Raw genomic sequence first — 14,977 nt, 5'->3', positions numbered from 1 at the left:
CTCATCAATCATCCAGGGCTCTATTCATGGTGTGCACAGAAAGCAGCGTAAATGATAAATCAATGAACAGCTAGAGAGTCAGATTATAACTGTAGAATCTAATGAAAACGACGTCGAAAATGAGGCAAAGAGATAAGATGTCGAAACTCAGACCGATTTGGTCGAGTCGAAGGAGGCATGCATTCAGACTGATCAGAGTATTGTCGCGCTAGTGAAACAGTATAAAATGAGAATAGAAGAGCTCCAAAGAGAAATAGAAAACATTTCAAAGAAGAATGAATGTTTAAAAAGTAGACTTTTTTCTATTGAAAGATTTCGCGCCGACAATTCTGCTGTGTCCTTCAACACTTCGTTTCCTAACAACTCTGTTTTAATGAAAATCTACAATTATCTAGACCCCCAGAACGTGTTATATGATTGTTTCATTCCGCTGTAATAAACAGGGGCATCTTCTCAGCGTTTTCCTTCTCTTAGTAGCTGAATCAAGGCTTCCTGCCGATGACTTTACGTTTGGATGCTTTTCACTTGAATACTGCACACTTTGGGCCTGGTAATACCTGCATAATGGTCTAGCTGAGTTAAGAAGAACTCTGTTTTAATGAAAATCTACAATTATTTAGACCCCCAGAACGTGTTATATGATTGTTTCATTCCGCTGTAGTAAACAGGGGCATCTTCTGAGGTGAGTAGCCCCACATCATGAGACTCTGGGAACTTGACGGGAACATGTCGTTTAGCGGTGGAGTGTGAACTTGTGTTGGTTGTCGAGCGTAGTTGTTTTCGTTTAGAATAAAGATTGTTGGGATCAGGATCAATGATGCTTTTATCCTTTCCGCTCTTGATGTATTCAAGGACCCCAAAGTATAAGAAATTAGGTCAATTTAATTGAAAGGAATCACAATTGACAATTTTCTCAAGCAATCAAAACATCTCGAAGTATGCATCTTGTGCTCGAAACTAACCTTTTCGCAAGCTCTGCTTTTGTCTTTAAAACTTTCGCTGTGTCACCTCTGCACTTCAACCAGATTCTTAAGTACTCAGTCTTCAATTGTGAGGTATTTCTTCCTCCCAAGGAAGCTCCAGGAATGTCATTTTCGGTGAAAAAGCTCGAGGAATTGTGACAGTTTGTATTCGCGTCAGACGCCATATGTGTTGCCCGGGTGGCCTCGCTTTCGTGAAATTATTCATAACCAGTCTCAGACCTCCATCGGATTTTCCGCCATTATGGCCAAGGTGTCAAAATAACTCAAGATGATGCAACTTACTGTACGGGATTCGAACCACTGACCTCTGGCCTGAAATTTTTTTCAGGTCTGATTTTCGCTATTGCTCAAATAGTGCTTTACTGCGAAGGATCGTGCATATATACGTTTCATAACCGCAGTTCATACATATGTTTCATATGTTTGTTGTTGTTTGATTTATCCTCTACGGGTTTATGTCGAATTAATTCGATGGCCTGTTCCCAGTTGGCTTGTTAGCTCAATTGGTAGAACGCTGCACTAGTATCGCAGAGGTCAGTGGTTCAAATCCCGTACAGGCCTGAAAATTCTTTTTTTCAGGTCTGATTTTCACTATTGCTCAAATAGTGCTTCACTGCGAAGGATCGTGCATATATAAGTTTCATAACCGCAGTTCATACATATGTTTCATATGTTTGTTGTTGTTTGATTTATCATCTACGGGTTTATGTCGAATTAATTTGATGGCCTGTTCCCAGTTGGCTTGTTAGCTCAATTGGTAGAACGCTGCACTAGTATCGCAGAGGTCAGTGGTTCGAATCCCGTACAGGCCTGAAATTTTTTTCAGGTCTGATTTTCACTATTGCTCAAATAGTGCTTTACTGCGAAGGATCGTGCATATGTACGTTTCATAACCGCAGTTCATACATATGTTTCATATGTTTGTTGTTGTTTCATTTCAACTTTGTTGATATATACAAATTATTTCGTTACCCCCACCGACGCAGCCCCAAACAGTTTCTTTCGAAACTGAGGTGAACTCTCTTTAGATGACAAATTCCAGTTCTATGCATATTTTCAAGAAATACTGCAGCGTTTTAACAAAACAAAGAAAGAAATTTACCATTTCAACTTTGTTGATATATCCAAATTGTTTTGTTACCCCCACCGACGCAGCCCCAAACAGTTTCTTTCGAAACTATCAGCCTTTAAAGAAAGAAAAAATAGAGGAATCTTTCTGTCTGCTTCCGTAGTAACACAAATAAAGCCCAAATGGCGCCTCTCAAATCAAGCAAACAAACCGGCAACCAACGAGTAATGAAAGCTGGTCGAAGTAACTAAGCGCCATCAGGGTAACTTATAATTTATTCAGCCTTCATTGGTAGCCACTTTTCGGCTAAAGTTTGAAGTATCACTTCATCAAGGTGTCTGCCAAGAAAAAAATTTGCGATTTCAAACATGGAACTACGACAGAAATGGTCCACAGTCACATTTAATTGTTTTTATGATAACACATACAGCAACTATTTTACCGAACTGAAATAAGTGAACAACATACAACTCTGCATTAACCTTTCAAAGTTAAAACTATAGGAAGAAGCTTAGTTTTAATCTTATCCAATAACTTTCTTCAGAGGCCTTCATTAGTTGGAAGAACTAACTAGCATTCGCTTTTATTGATGCAATTAGCCTTGTTGGCCCAGTAACATGAGTAAAAAAGGTAGTTTCCACTCAAAGTAAGATTTAAAAGGCTAATCGTCATGCACGCAAAAAGACTGATAACCATGCTCACCATTATGAGATCTATTCCAACACTTCTTCGCTGCCTATTACAATCTGTCTCGCTACAGGTAGTATCTCACTGTTGCCCGCAATGAGTCTTCTTGGGAAGTTACTAATCACGCTAAAAAATTGTACGCTAAAAAATTGCATTTAATATACTGGACCGACATCACAATACCTATAATATGTAAAAGCTTAACCTACGTTTATACGCTAAGTTTTCTTTCAGTATCTTCTCTTTAAGTGTAGATCTTACATATTAGGCTTGCATTTTCCGAAAAAAAAAGGGCCAGAAATGCTGTTAATCTTTCAGTAGGTAGAGGTTATGATTGCGCACAGGGTTTTTAGAAACACGTATTCAAGTGAAACTCGTTACCATCTAGTATCAAAGCAATTGATTCATTCATTACTTTGAAAGCCCGCCTAGATACTAACGACTTATAGTCCTCCAGTGTACTTTTGATCTACAACAGATTGTAAACTCTTGCTATTTACCTATCATGCTGCTATGTACTTTTACATAATTTTAGTGTATGTTATGTGGAGTTGGGGGCTACATTACAATTGGGGCCCAACTTCTGTTTTTGTTTTCCTTTTATTCATTTATTTTTTATTCATTCCGTCATACCACATTTCTTATACCGATTGATTTTAATCAAGTTATATTTTTACGTGATGAATTCACAAGTTAAAATAAACTAAGTGCTCTCTTAATTCGCCTTTCTGACGGTAATACCTGATACTACATTTTAGTGTGATCGTGTTCCGCCAAGAGAGTTAAAGCCGCTAAGTCGCTGTAATGTCAATGTGAGCATTTTGCAGTAAGGTCGTGGATTGCAATATCACGAGAATATTTGCGAGCGAGCTATTTGTTACAAACCACACCTGCATCCTCACCATGGTTACAGTTATGGCTTCCCCAGCCCTGGAACTGACAATCAGACAACATTGCCTCTCCTCCTGTGCAGTTGACATCATCCATCCAGATTGGTCCAGACCCCTGACCGTACAAAGCACGAGGAGGAGCCTGTGATGCATTAGAAAAGCCGAGCTGTCGACAAACCACATTGGCGTCCTTGACATCCCAGGCATCATCACACACTGTGCCCCACGTCCCGTTGTAATAAACTTCTACGCGTCCGTAGTTTGCTCCACCGACGATTAAAAGGATAGTTGCTGCGTAAGTAACGTAATTAAAGTGATGTGTGAATTAAAGATACGACTAATTGGTTTTAGAGACTAAAATACTCCTAGTCGCTTCATGCTTCGGCAACCGGAGCTAAGTGCCGACCTGACGAGCCACATGGCTCACGTGTAGGCTTTACCTACCTTTCTCGCATGAGCGTATGTTGTTGGGTAATTTTGAGAATGCTCTATGGCCATAAGTCTTAAGGTTAGAACTAATAAGATTCAGATTGAGCGTGGAGGATGATCGAAGCGATCTAGAAGGTGAGTAGCGAGTGATAAGGTCTTGAATATAGATTGGAGCTTGCTGGTGCAGTGCTTTAAAAGTAGAATAAATAGATCTGGATAAAAACTCTTTACGTTTCTCCAAAGTTTGTCAATTAAAGAAGCTGAAGCAGTCTTCATAGTTCATTTCTCGGCCCCTTTCCTTTAACACCAACCTTGCCCTTCTTTGGACTTTTTCCAAGGATTCGATATTCTTTTTTTGTTGGGGGCTCCAGACGGAGGCAGCATATTCGAGTATAGGTGTTACTAACGACTTAAAGAGGCAAGAAAACGCATACCGATTAGCGTTTCCAAGTCATCGCCTAATTATACCTAAACACTTTGTTCGCCCTGTTTACTATTAGGAAACGTATCTTTTTGTCGCATTTTGCGACTACTCAGTTCCAGAGTTTGAAATCCCTTAAAAATTTCTATGGCGCTTTCTAGAATTTCAAATAAAAATAACCGTATGGTAAAAGAGAAATCTAGCAATTGGGTGAAGATAAATTACGCCTGAAAGTGCGCTGAGATCGACTTCTCATACAATCAAGATGCTAACATAGTCAGTTTTCAAAGCAAATTTGCGACCTCTCCTGAAAGCGCAAGAGCAAAGTGAGAATGATACATTGTTCAATTGAACTTTCTTCTTTAAAAGCCATATGGTAAAAGTAGGACTTGAAAAGTAGTTTATCGGTAAACGAATAGAACGTAAGCCTTCCTCGACATTTTCAGCCCTTTTCCTTTATTGTTTGACAATCATTTCTAATTAGTTTTTAAATTTAGCGCCAGCGTTTCAATGTAAGTTCCAAATATGTCACTGAATTCTGGGCGATGTTGCGGACTTATTCGTCGTTGCCAACTCTCTTTATTTTCTTCGAAATCATGACTTCGTCATTCCTAGATTTCGGACTGTTCCTTATGGGAAACACATCCTTACCTACTTAGGCCCTGTTATTTTGTCCAAATTAGATGCATATATTCGATCGTCTGAATCTTCGGGCATCTTCAAAATGCGTATCAAACTGTTCAAATTCACAAGTCTGCTCAACAGAACCTGTAGAGACTGTTTTTTATGTAATAATTGACAACCTATGACTCAATTGCTAAGATTTTCTTTTTTTAGCATAATATTTACAATTGGTTAGGTAATTGCAGTTAGGTGTCCCCCATTAGTGTATTTCTTACGCTAGAGTTATTAACACTTCTATAAAGTTCTTACTTACTTACTTACTTACAAATAAGAAAAACGAGCGCTTTCGGTTTTGCCTCTTCCTATTTTTGGGCACTCGGCAATTTTTAAGATTGAATCTGAGATTTGTCACTGCATATGATATATATTTCTCGTGTAATTTGCCGTCGATAAGTGACGTAAATGACCGACCTACAGCTCTATCTTCCTCAAAGACCACATAAAGTTGTTTTCTTACCTTCCTCAGAGTAAATTTTCAATTTGAAATCTCGAGAGACAAACAGCAGCTGAAGAGTCTAATTGGAAAACTTCAAGCACAACTCAGTTTAAAACAGTCGGTCAGCGATATCTCCCGAAAGAAGAAGCTGAATAATGAAGAGATGTGTAGAGATGCACCAAAGATAACTTTGTGTCGTGTTTGGAGCAATAATCTATCATTACACGTCCACAGTTTGTTTGAATCCAAATTTTTCTTTTTAAAGATCAGCCAAATACAACTGTTTAACTTAGTGAGGATTTATGAAAAATTAGTAAGTTGGCTTTCAGAAATCAACCCCTTGTAATCCTCGATAAAACTTAGCTAGTATGAACTCCAAAGTATGGTATGTATGTATATGGTAGTATGAACTCCAAAGTGACAAACTTTCGCCAAATGTTACTCGGAAGAATGTTACACTCTTGCATCAGTGAAGGACTTAGAAGTTCGGCCTATAATAACCACGTCGCTTCGACAGCATCCAACTGCATACCGCGCTTAGGACAGATGAATCGAATCAATAATGCCTTTAACAGACAAAATCTTACAATAATAATCAACTCCCTGATCTTGGGCAAGCGATTTTGCTGTTCTAACGACTGGAGCAACAGTACTGAGTCTAAAACGATTCACGTCTTTCAGAATTTTGCGTGTCGCGTCAGTAACAATTAAAGAAGATATGATTTGTCTCCCCCATCCTTAAAGGTCTAAGGTGGCCACCATGCAGTGCCTTTAAATGCATGACTAGGCGTGCACAGAGTCATATACTGTTTTCCTTATGCACTCTGGGTTGTTTGCTTTTGGTTTTGTTATGGTCTGTTTGTTAATTTCCCTTATGCGTTCTGGGTTTATTGCTATTTGTTTTCTTAAGGAGCGTTGCTCAGCTTCTCTGAAATGTTCTGGAATCAGTTTTCTTTTTCTGGCAGCCTGGTTTTTTTGTCCCCAGTTGTTTCGCCATTAATGCAGCTGCTTTGTAGCATTTTACCATTCTCACTTTTTTTAAACATCTCATCAGCTCTCCTCTTTTTCATGCATCCCCTCGTGTAGAATTCTTTGTAAGCTTTAGGTTTCTTACTGTTATTAACTGGATTGTTTTCATCTGCATTTTAAGCACATTTGCTGTTTTTGTTAACTCCAAAGTTCTACTTTCTTCTGTGGAAACACAATGAATTTCATCCAAGTGCCCATCGTCAATATTTAGCCCATCTGCATTCTTTGGCTCAACAACAGTAACGGGAGAGAAAGTTGGATTTGATTCAGCAATATGAATTGATAAATTAAGACGATTCGTAACAGCTTGAATTATATCTTTCCAAATAACCTTGCCATGAATACTAAGTGTTACTCTGTGAATTGTTGAGGGCGATGTACTTGTTAGTTTCGGAACTGGTCGCTCGTGTACCTTTCTGTTATGTTTGTTCTGGTCTATTATTTCTTCGTTGGTTAATGATGATCACTTAATAAGTTTCTTATTTCAATCAGTTTCACTTAAGCACATATATATATATATATTGCATTTCATATTTCCTCGCTATAAGTTGCTGTTGATACTGCCAAATTTTGTCTGCTATTCACAAATCATCTGCTATCGGCGAGTTACCTACAATCATTAGGAGCTAAACCGAAGTAAGTCTTTCCTTATTTTACCTTTAAGATATTTCCCTTTTTGGTACCACATAGATTTATTTCTTGCTTTCAGTTCACTTTATGATTGCTTCGTTGTTAATTAGGTTAGTGTTACATTTCTCAGCGACATTTTCTTAGTTTGGTTTCTGCTGTATTTCTTTTGGTTCAAACCACACAAATTCAGCCACATAAATTCAGCAACACAAACTCAGCTACAACCATCAATCATAACTTCACAATCTTCAACCTCTACTTCGCCCTTTTTTTCTGTGATTTCACACCAATCTCTTTATTTTCGCTTGTAATTTTGATTACGTACCTCATTCAATTAAACCGTGATTTCTCCTGTGCGTTCCAATCGTCTTCTCTGCTATACTAGTAACGTTTTGAAGTTACATAACTAAATATTGAATGCCAACACTGTGCACATGAAATTCCGGTCTTAGCTGATAAAGTCTACGATTTCTTACCCATTTCGCAATGTTTCCCGGTGTATCCTTTCCCGCAAACACACACATAGCTGTTCTTCTCGTACTGTGCAGCGCATGTCCCATTGTTCTGACACGGCCAACTGATGCATGGAGACTAAACGGGTAAAGGACAAAGCTACAGCGCAGTGAAAGCCACACATGCATAGAATGGGAGTGAAAGGGGATTAACAAAAGTGACCAAAAAAATTCGAATCACACACATTTGTTTGTTTGTTTGTTTTTTCCATTTATACAGATTAGCGGCTACGGCACAGAAAAGAAGAAAAACAATTAATAAAAAGTTTCTGGGAGGAGAACAATTCCTATCGAGTGATACTATATTTCTAACATTGCTCTCAACATAACCAAAAACGAATTGTCCCCGCTTTTTCTCTTTGTTTCTTCTCAACTAAGGGCCTCCTCAAAAATCGGAAAGATTTTCTTGATAATAGAGTTCTTGCATCACCTAATTTACACCATTTGAACACGATCTAAAAAGTATTTGAGGCACATGGACAGAAAAGTTCCAAATGTTACAGTGTCCAAAATTGATCGTCCAAGTCAAAACTCTAATATTGACAGGAAAAGTCCCTCTCGTTGATTGTAGAAGCATCTTAAAAGGCTGTGCATAGAAAATTTATTTTACCTAAAGGCAATCTTACTTTCTAAAATTTTTGTTTAGAATATTGCTATTTCGAACTTACCATGATACTAAAGTGGTGGTGACTCTGACTGGCAACAAACCTGTCTGAGTTGTTGTACATGTCCGAAGGAAGTAATTCACAAAGCATTTTACCAATGACATCTTGAAGAGTAGCCAGGTTGAAGGAGAAGCATGAGGGTATGTTGACACAAGCCAGTCCACACTCAATGGCTTCCATAACATAATCTGAAGCAATGCTGGTGATGTTCAGGTACGAAAACTTGTGAGCCTTGAAGTTGGCATAGGCCAGTCCTCTATCGGTACCGCGGCTGAAAGTCTTTCCACTCACATCGAGAACTTTTGTTTGTTGAAATTGAAGAGAGAAAAAAAAATATTAAAATAACAAACTACAATTCCGAAAAAAATATCTTAACTCGTAAGCACTTGTTAAAAAATTCTTGCATATTTAACATACCATTTGAAGCATCTGCCACAGAACATGTTACCACAATAAAACATGTTACCACATAAAAATAGTTCCTATATAGCTGCATACTTGGCCTTGGCTATGAGCGGAGTTAACAATGCGGTAATGTGAATTTGGAAACTACCAAAATTGATGGTTCACAAAGTTAGTCCAAGAACCGTTTGAAGGGAGCGCGTAATTATTTAATAGGTGAAACGGAAATTACGACTCGATCAGTTCGTTAATACTTTCCTTGACGTCAAACGGTCTAAATATTTTAAGTGTTTAGTCTGTTCAATTCTGCATTTCGTGTATTCCGGAGTTCTCTAACACAGTCTTCTTGTCACCCCTATAATTGTCTTCTCAGTGGTGTCCAAGAGCAAAGCTTTATCTTCCATGTAAAACCGACAGTTCAAAGATAAAAGACACGTGCACTCAGCCTCGAACAAACTGTAATCCTCGCTTATTTGGTCACGTGCATCGAGTTGCAGTTTCTAACAAAACTTGACGCCAAAAAAATAACAAAATTAAGAATAGATTAGTATGCTTTTTCTTTCCCATTTTTTCTTATGAGTAATGTCCTTGCTCATTACAAAATTAAAACTTATTTCGCAGATAACTCCGCCAAATTAAGGTTTGTTCGAAGGTTTTCGCAACTAAGATGTTTGTTCAATGAAATTCACTAACAATATAGAATCGGGAAGTTCCTGTTATTAATTATTAAGAGGCCACCTTGGCATATTTCGCAGAATTTATCCGTCATTTTAGGCAAATGTTGCTTTGAAATATTTGTGATGTGTTTCAGAGATGTATCATGTTTTCGTAAATGTGAAGATTGCCAGGGAATATCTCACGCGAAAGGTTAACAAACTTAGGCTCTTTTTTAAACATTTTTTAAAAATGTTTTTAATGACTGACTGATTCTAAAAATAACAATGAAAATAGTTAGAAATGATATCGATGTTCTACCGGAAACAATCGAAGTGTTCTATGTCCCGTGGTGTGAAGTTTCTGCCAAGCAGAGCAGAGGGTCATTTTCATCGATTATTTCGATAGAAATAGACAAAAAATAAGAGATGAATATTAGTAAGCCATTCCTCTTCAGATCCCCTACAGAATTCATTTGTATTTGTTTAAGATTTCTTGTTTTGGCTCATCATCCCTCTCAAAGACACTCTAATTTTAATTTCCGTCCGTTTTTTTCCTTTCTTCTTCTTTCTTGGACACGATAACAATGTCTCTTTCACACAACGATAAAGATAGTTTTTGTTTTTGGTAGAGTTGACACAATTTTTCGAACTTTCAATCAATCAATCGAGGGCGTTTTAATCGAATTTGACAGCTTTATTTTATTGCCTGCTTATTCTTATTGGCTTCATCTTGCCTTGAAGTTCAAAGAATTGCAAAATGCTTACAAGAGTATTGCCAACAAACCCAACGAAATTTCTTTGTATCTCAAATTTCTCACTTTGTCTAGTTACTAGTATCCATTGTAAGAATTTTATTATTTCATCACTTTGGCAATTCCTTTGAAGCTTTATCTCAAGGAACTAGTTCATAAAATAACCAACTAAAGAACAAACGTCGTTTAAAATACAAAACAAAACGGTAGCGTTGAAAGGCGCCTGACGTCTACCCTAACAATTACTTAATGCACTGCCTAAAGTTCATTTACGTATACGGAAATAGCTCCCTTATTCATCAACGTCAATTGTCAAAGTGTTATATTACATTGAGTCTTCAGTTACTCAAGGCGAGAAGCGTCTTGCATGGAAGTTACGCGGTGCTCGGTTTTGCAATTTGGTAATTCAGCAGAGTAGTTTTGCAACATATCTCGCATCCTGTCTTTTGGTACCTTCATTCTGCCATGCTGTCTGATGTATGGTGTAGAGTGTGAAGATGACGGGTAGTTTGTTTTAATTAATATTAGGGGATTTCTTTGAAAATGTTATCTTATAATGCATATGAAGCGGGTATTATAAACGAAAGTAATTCATCGTGAACGTTGAATTTATAAAGCTATTATAAAGAGACGTGAATCTCCAAAGACAGGTGTGATATGCCTCACGCGAGCCGTTTTAAGTAGGCATTTGCGATCTAACGATCATAAAGTTTAGGCTATAATTTCGGCATAGTTTACTGTTGTACTCTCTTTGTTGGAATGCTTTAACGCTGAAAAAAGGTAAAATTTCTATACCGTTACTTTAATGAGAGTGACTATGTATTCAGCGATCAAATCGTACATTTTCACTCAGCTGATTTATACAAAAAAGATAGGTAGAAATTTCGAATATTTCGATCGAAAGTCCAATCACTCCTCAAACTGTCGTTTAAAAAGTGATTATCGACAAGCATCAGAAGCAAATATATAAAACTGTAAAAACGGTCCAACTGTCGATACACGTTTTTTGTCGCGTGAACTTTCATTGTATGCACCTAAATCTTAATTTCAACTGAGATGGCTCTTTCTTCAAGGAATTTAAACCTTTTATCGCTTCAAATCTACTGTGAGGAACAAGTTTCGATAAAACAACGAAATGTCCTTTAGGTATCGAGAGAATGGAATTCTAAAGGGAACAAAATCATTTCGAAAGACAACCGAAATTAGTTTCATCGTATCTTTTTATCACAATAAATTTTGATACTCATTTCAAAAAAAGAAAAAAAAATAGGAAAACTTAAAGCTCCTCATGAGTGGACAACAGAATGTGATTTTTGTGAAATAAACCGTATTGTTTACATGTGCGGCCACTACCAACACAACTAACAATTGTGCTCTCTTGATTTTCTCTTCCGGGCATTGGGTACTAACATGGAGAGTAATCGCACTCTTTATAGCCTCATTCTATCTGCTAAAAAAAAACATCTTCACATACAGAGGAGAGCTACATCGTTTGACGGTGTGGCAATTCTGAACGCAAAGAAAGCAAAAAGTTTCAATCAGATGGCGAAACTGCTGTTAGAGCATTTACATGTGTGTGTACGAAGTTCTCTTTCTAGCTTCCGTGTGAGCTAACCTCCTTTCGTCATCATGGGCGATTTCGGGGTCGGAAGAGTGTCAGCATTGAAAAGATTACAGTCATCTCAGAAAATACTAAGTAAAATAATCTGTTGTTGTTTGGAACACGGCTTTCAAAAGACCTAGTTGAGTATCGTTAAGTAGTAATAAGATATTAAAAGTTTGGGAATTATTTTCAAAATGAAAGAAACTGCTACGCACAATGACCCGTCAAATGACGATGTTTTGAATTTTCATCCTTTAAAAACCACCGTTATATTTTGGGACAAATAACCTTTCGTGCTACTCTAGACATCTCGTATTGTTACCATGGAAACCTTACTTCACTAGACTTAACCAAAATGTAGAAGGTTGAATACGACTCTGTGTTACAAGATGGAAACCTCTCAGAATGGATGTTATTTTCAGCGATTTCTTATTGAAGATGTGAATTATTCAATTTTCTAAAACGGTATTTTCTTCTACTCACAGTCACTGCTTATAGTTACTTAAATGAAGCTTAATAATGAAACAACCGGCCTCTATTGCTGATGCTTTTTTTATTCCCTCGTTTGATTTTCCTCAATAAACTCATTAGCTGCGGCATTTTTCGTGGCTGTTGTACCCTTTTGGTCTCCTTTTGTGATCAGTTTTCTACGTGTAAAGTTACTGCTGTGCAGTTCAAGAGAAGCTCGCAGTGGTATAACAATGTTTCACAAAGTCTTGTAAATTTCTGCAGCGGAGGAAACTTACTTGATTAGAAATAAACACAGCTTGAAAGAAAGAATTTCTTTCGCTCTTTGTTTAGGAATTAAAACATGCGTAGGGATTTTCTATACACTTAATTAAACAATATGAATAACAGAATCGTTTTCTTTTCAGTATTCTATGTAATTTTCTCTAGATATTAACTTTGTATATTTAAAGAATTTTGACTCCAAAGAAAATATCACACCCTCTGTGACAAATAATTTGGAGCGCTCATCATTTTTTTTTTTTGTACTGATGAATAATTGAAACAGTTCCATTTAAGTATTATGAAATTGATGTTGTTAAAACCGATGACAATAGGCTGTGCCTCTCAAATTTTAGCAACGTTCAGTTTAAACGAAATCAGCTGCTTATGAAAAGCTTTATCAGATGTAAAAATCACCTTCCCTAGACAATTTCTTTTCACCTTGTGGTGAAGATTTATATGATTCGATTTTTCTCTTGTTCTCTAGAAGTTCCTCATGTCGCAAGTTTTGCTTTTATTTTATTGGGTAAATCCTTTATAAACACAAGTTTATGCAAGCTCTACATTAGACACAACCCACATAATCTGCAGAGCCTGATGATTATTCAGAAAAAGATCCATTTTTTTCTTCTACATCTCTGCAGTTTTTATTTTACCCATAGGTTATAACTGATGTAATTGTTGCTTTGTAAAAACAAACTCCTTTGAAACGAAGAGAAACTCGCCTGAAACGTTGTTGACAACAATTTTCCTACAGTTTTCCTTATGACCAATTTCTAATAAGTATAATTTGGCTACGAATTTCGTGATAAATTTTCCTAAGTGCTTTGTTTCACAACCTTGAAAAAGGTGTTCTCTTTTACGCCAAAATCAAAATTTGTCGAGCTGAGGTTCTTGGAAAGGTGAATTTAATTCATAGCCCTAGTTTACGGTTTAAAATAGTTTCCGCGCTTAAAAGTGTTTGATCAATACTTCAAAATTCTTGAAATTAAAATGCAGGTCACTCTGATCAATTATTGCTCATTGAAATACCGCAGTGGTATTAGTTATTTAAGACATGAGTCTGTCCAAACAGACTTCTATCGAAATCAAAAGAAGACTTGTCCAGTCGTATTCCATTTTGTTATCAAAAACTTTGAATAGGTTCTGGTTCACCAATATTGTTATCATTCGTCCAAGAAGGTTCTTTTCTTAGTAACGTATGGTTAGTTTGTTCCAAGGAAAATTGCTGAAGTTGGCGAAAAGTCTCGAATAAAACCGTAACATTTCATCGTCGTTTATCAAGTTTGTTCTTTGAGTCTAAATGTTTTTCATTCGCGATTAATCGCGTAAGAAATAGCATCAGAAGATGATTACAATTTGTCTTGAAACGTCTTAAATATCTGATGAAATACAACATAACAGTTTTAAAACGGACCCCTTCAAATATGGTGTGTACAAACTAAACCAAGCTAAGTTCACCGTTGTTCACTCAGAAACGTGCTTTAAAAAACGTTTTCTTTTCCACATTCTTATGATTTCAGTTTGCGATTCAATCGAGAATAAGTCGACAATTTCCCTCACCTAACAGCTCGTATAGACCAAATGCAAAGTCAAATGACCGAACTGAAACTATAATAGTAAACGAATCTGAACCGAAGTAATGGAAAGTTTGTGAATATAAATCAGCACAATTAAGCTGTCCTCCACTATAGATACAGAGATACGAATCATACTTACCATGGTCTACGAATGTCAAGCCACCAAACATGAGAAAAAGAAAAAGAAGCGAAAGTACTGGGAAGTGACAGCGCTTCATTTCTAGACACAGATCAGAAGGAAAGTCCTCAATCCTTCTTCTTAGACTGGTTTACGTTGTTAAACACTTCGCAATGACAAACGTCACAATGCTTTCACCATCCGTCAGTTTCTCTCTTTTGCAATTTAGTTTTTATTGACTAAAACGGCGAATTTTTATGAGTCATCCTTGTTAATAATTAATAATAGGGTCCTGAGACATAAAGGATGTCCACCTAGTAAAAGTTCTCTCCTGGAGCTGTTTACATAGCTGGAGCTGACAGTTTACATCTTACTTCTGCGTTTGGCGAATAAAATTTTTAATTAGTCTTTTATAGTCTTGAGTTATTTTTTTGAATTGTTTTCTAGAAAATGTCCACACAATTCATAAAGGGTAGAAGTAGGAACAAAAAAAAAACAGAAAAAGTTAAGCTACTGCAGATTTTCATTACGATTATACTTCAAAACTTTTAATTTGGATTCCAGCGAATAACTTTTCTTTGGATAGGCGAATTATTATCTCTAAGTTAGACCTTACTATGACAGATAGCTATTATTTCCCCTTTTGTGCTCCTTTCTGAGGTGAAAAAGATTCCGGAAGTTTTATGATCTAACTTTTAAACA

The 14,977-nt window shown here is 36.8% G+C and overlaps 1 protein-coding gene across 1 annotated transcript; it reads right to left on the bottom strand.

Annotated features, from left to right (window-relative positions):
• Positions 1–2,436: 2,436 nt before the first annotated feature.
• On the bottom strand, positions 2,437–14,679 carry LOC148738094 (antigen WC1.1-like). The gene is made up of 4 exons (XM_088749980.1): positions 14,297–14,679; positions 8,439–8,734; positions 7,735–7,849; positions 2,437–3,920 (listed from the first exon to the last, which is right to left on the bottom strand). Exons 1-4 carry the CDS (start codon positions 14,373–14,375, stop codon positions 3,610–3,612), a joined length of 801 nt encoding a protein of 266 aa, XP_088606106.1. The 5' UTR covers positions 14,376–14,679; the 3' UTR covers positions 2,437–3,609.
• Positions 14,680–14,977: the final 298 nt, after the last annotated feature.

Source organism: Stylophora pistillata, chromosome 2 (genome assembly GCF_964205215.1).
Source record: "Stylophora pistillata chromosome 2, jaStyPist1.2, whole genome shotgun sequence".
Lineage (NCBI taxonomy): Eukaryota > Metazoa > Cnidaria > Anthozoa > Scleractinia > Pocilloporidae > Stylophora > Stylophora pistillata.
The sequence above is the reverse complement of the archived record's forward strand: the minus strand, read 5'-3'. Positions and strand labels throughout refer to the sequence as shown.